The 3,755-nt window shown below is 66.2% G+C and overlaps 1 protein-coding gene across 1 annotated transcript in view; it reads left to right on the top strand.

Annotated features, from left to right (window-relative positions):
• Positions 1–2,070, top strand: part of SSH3 (slingshot protein phosphatase 3) — a 6,434-nt gene extending 4,364 nt beyond the window's left edge. The window contains exons 9-11 of the mRNA XM_012725126.1: positions 9–202; positions 280–553; positions 1,335–2,070. Of these exons, the coding sequence (XP_012580580.1) occupies positions 9–202; positions 280–553; positions 1,335–1,628 (762 nt within the window). The 3' untranslated portion in view covers positions 1,629–2,070. The remainder of the gene's footprint in view (positions 1–8; positions 203–279; positions 554–1,334) is intronic.
• The last annotated feature ends 1,685 nt before the right edge of the window (positions 2,071–3,755 follow it).

Below are 3,755 nucleotides of genomic sequence, written 5' to 3'. Positions count from 1 at the left end.
GAGCGCAGGGCACCCGGGTGCTCGTGCACTGCAAGATGGGCGTCAGCCGCTCGGCGGCCACCGTGGCGGCCTACGCCATGAAGCAGTACGGCTGGAGCCTGGAGCGGGCGCTGCGCCATGTGCAGGAGCTCCGCCCCATCGCCCGGCCCAACCCCGGCTTCCTGCGCCAGCTGCAGACCTACCAGGGCATCCTGACGGCCAGGCAAGGCAGCGGGGGGCGGGGCGGGGCGCGGGGGCGCTGGGCCTCCCAGGCTGACGCCGGCCGCCGCCTCCTCACAGCCGGCAGAGCCAGGTCTGGGAGCAGAAAGTCGGCGGGGCCTCCCCAGAGGAACCCCTGGCCCTCGAGGCCTCGAAGCTGCTGCCGCCCCTTCTGCCAGAACCAGGGGACAGTGAGGGGGTGAAGGCCATGGGGCTGGAGGAGAGCCAGAGCGCCCCGAAGGAAGAGCCTGGGCCGCGGCCCCGCATCAACCTGCGTGGCGTCATGAGATCCATCAGCCTCCTGGAGCCCCCCTCGGGGCTAGAAAGTGCTCTGGAAGCCAGTGACCTGCCAGAGGTGAGGACCACACTCGGGAGGGGCCCCCAGCAGAAGTGGGGGGCGGGGGGCAATGGTGGCAGGACAGAGGAACACCAGGACTGGTGCTGTTTTCAGCAGCCCTCTTCGGCCCTCATTGGCCCGAGGGTAGGAGGCGGCCTCGGGGCGGAGAGCCGCGCAGGGCCCCCCAGCACCTTTAGGGGCTCCTGGCCAGGTGCGGGAAGCACCGAGCCCGAGGGGGGGTCAGCTGCCCAGCCTGGAGCCGGAGCCCCAACCTGAGTCGGGGTAGATAAGCTCTGTGCGGTGCAATGCTTCTCGAGGGTGTGGCGGCCCTCAGGACTCCCGCCCAGGAGGCTGCCCTGGAGGAAGGCGCCCCCAGCTGGGCACGGCATATGGAGGGGGCTTTCTGCAGGTGGCGCTGGGGCAGGAGGGTGGGAGGAACTGGGAGGAGCGGCTGGCGGGTGCTGGGCCTTCCCGAGGCAGGTGCCCTCTCTGGGCAGCCAGAGCTTCACCTGTGGCCTGGGGCCGAGGGGACACGTTAAGGGGGCAAGAGGATGAGGAGGGGCCTCGGGGTGCGTCCTGGGGCGCTCAGGAGGGCTGGGGCCAGGAGCTGCAGGCAGGTGAGGGCCAGGCACAGGGGCCCTCGGGCTGAGGAGTGTCTCCCCCCAGGGGAGGTGCCCTGCAGGGCCCGGCTTTCCTGTGTTCATTGACAGACTTCTGCGCCCAGCCATTCCTGGGCTCATGCTCTCCTGGCCCTGCCCTGCAAAGACGCACCCTGACTGCTTTCTTCTCTCATCATCAGGTTTTCTCTTCAAGCGAGTCTTCAGAAGAAAACCCCCCCCAGTCCTGTCCTCAGCCCTCAAAGGCCAAGGGCCAGAAGGGGCCTTGGCCTGCTCTGAAGTCCCACCAGTCTGTGGCTGCCCTCAACAGCGCCGCCCTGGTGGCCAGCAGGGCCAAGGCCTTCCAGGAGCCGGAGCAGGAGCAGGAGCAGGAGCAGGAGCAGGCTGGGGCGGCTGGTGGCTCCTCCGTGGCCAGGACCCAGAAGGTGGTGAGGCAGGCCAGCATCGATGGCAGCGGGGAGGAGGGTGAGGCCTGAGCCCAGGCCCCATCCCAGACTCCAGATTCTGCCACACCCCCCCCGCCGCCCCCCCCCCCCCCCCACACTACAGCCTCAGCAACTCCAGCCTTAGGCCTCAGGCCATGTTCCCTGTCCAAGGGCTCAAGACCCCCCTCTCCCCCCATAAATGGGGTGGACTGAAGATGTCCTGGGGGCGATAGGCCCTAGCGTCATTCCGGCTGTGAAACACTCACTCTGGCCGCTAAGTAAGTTTCCGGGCGCAGCAAGGGTCATGCTGCCGCCCCCCACCCTGCCCCGCAGGCCACGGCTCGTGCTAAGTCTCCTGCCCTCCTGCCCTCGAGGCTCAGAGGGCTGACTCCCTGCCAGGCAGGAGGCTGCGGCCAGGCCCCAGGCCCCAGGCCGGCCACAGTGCGTCTTCCTTGCATCCTCCCGGCGCCAGCCAAGGTTTCAGTCTTGGGAGTTTCTGGCTTTGTACTTAGAAATAAAAACATTTCGTATTATTTTCAATTTTGTGATGAAGCTATCTGCCTGTCACTCTGATCCTGGTTACAGTCTGACCCCTCCTTCGGTGAGGCCTCTCCTCACCCCTCCAGGCGCCTCTCAGTTCCCAGGAGCCTCGTGACACGTGTGTCTGAAGGAGTGGTGTGTTTGGGGTGCGGCCGGAGAATGGGGAAGACGGGGCCCAGCAATCTCCCCATCTCCTAGGCGGGGAAGGAAGCTGCCTCTGCAGCAGGTGCCTGGCTCTGTAGGGACAAGGGGGTCGGGGGCTCTTGGAGGAAGTGGCAGCTGGACGCCTCCAGGACCCACCCTGCCGCTGGAGCCAGGGCTCCCTGGGGACACTCGATGCAGGTCCCTCAGCAACTTGGCAACTTCTCCTCCTGCCATGACGCAAGGGCGCTTGGCTGCCCCAGCGGGGATGCCAGGAGGAGGGCGCAGCGTGGGCCCTCCCTGCTGCCTCAGCGCCCTTCTGCTCACTCTCAGGGCTCAGGGAGGCTCCCCTTTCTCCCAGGTCCCCCTTCCCAGGATCAGTTTCTCTGCCTTCAGACTCATGACCCAGCCCCTTCCCTCAAAGCTGGCGCAAGTGTCCCGCCCAGTTTAGAAGACTAGCTCTCAGGCCAGCCAGGATGCCAGCACAGCCCAGAGTGCCCACGCCCGCCCGGGCAGCGTGGGGGGTTGGCTTGCAGCCCAGGCTTAAGTACCTACAAATTCCTTCACCCTGAGTCTTTGTTTCTTTCTGTAGCACAGAGGGATTAGACCAAGAACTCCCCAACCCCCTTGATGTTTTAACAATGCATGCCCTGCCTGCCCGTCAGGCAGCAGCCTGCACACCTCCCTGGAAGAGGAATTACTACTCCTGTCTGTGGGTGCTCCCCCAGCGGCACAGCGGGCACTGCCTTTGACCACTTGGCCAGTCTGCTCGGCTGAGTGAGCTCCAGGAGCTGCAGCCACCCTACAGCCGGCCAGGAGCCCCACCTAGAGGCCCCCACCCCCAACAGGAGTCAGGGTGACGGTGTGTGCCTAAGTAACTAAATCTTTAAAAATAAAATAAAATATAAATAGGAGCACATCATACTATTCTGCACTTTGGAAAACCACATCGGAGCGGCACAGCCACACGGAAAGCGCTATTTTCGCCGCTCTCCAAACGCCCGGCCACCGCACTCAGGTGGTTTATCTTTCCCTTCCTAGGAAGCACATTGCATATACTTTCTGGTGCACACTCCGGCCCGAACTCCGGGCACATTTCTGGAATCGCTGAAGCGGAGGCGCGCCCTGGTGCCCCGAGAGAAGCCAGCAATCCCCAGCGACTGGGGGCCCGGCGGGGTGCCTCCACCGGGCGCCTCACCGGGGCCTGCAGGGCGCCCCGCACGCCACGGTCCTCCGCGGCACCCCAGAGAGGGAGGGCCCGAGCCCCGCCGGCTGGAGCAAGGAGCGGGCGCGGGGAAGGACGAGCCTGAACTCGGTCGGCCGCGCCGCGGCTTCAGCCCGCGGCGGGTCTCAGCGCCGGTGCCCGCAGGCTGGCACCGCGTTCACAGCTCGGCCCGGGCCTCTTCAGCTCCCCCAACAAGTGGCCGCTCGGGAGCCGGAGCGTCGCCTGGCCGCGCCGCGACTCGGGGCGACGCGGCTGCGGTAGCTGCGCCGGCG

The sequence above is a fragment of the Condylura cristata genome, unplaced genomic scaffold (assembly GCF_000260355.1).
Source record: "Condylura cristata isolate star-nosed mole 26May11 unplaced genomic scaffold, ConCri1.0 scaffold00015, whole genome shotgun sequence".
Classification (NCBI taxonomy): domain Eukaryota; kingdom Metazoa; phylum Chordata; class Mammalia; order Eulipotyphla; family Talpidae; genus Condylura; species Condylura cristata.
This window is presented reverse-complemented; position numbering and strand designations above follow the sequence as displayed.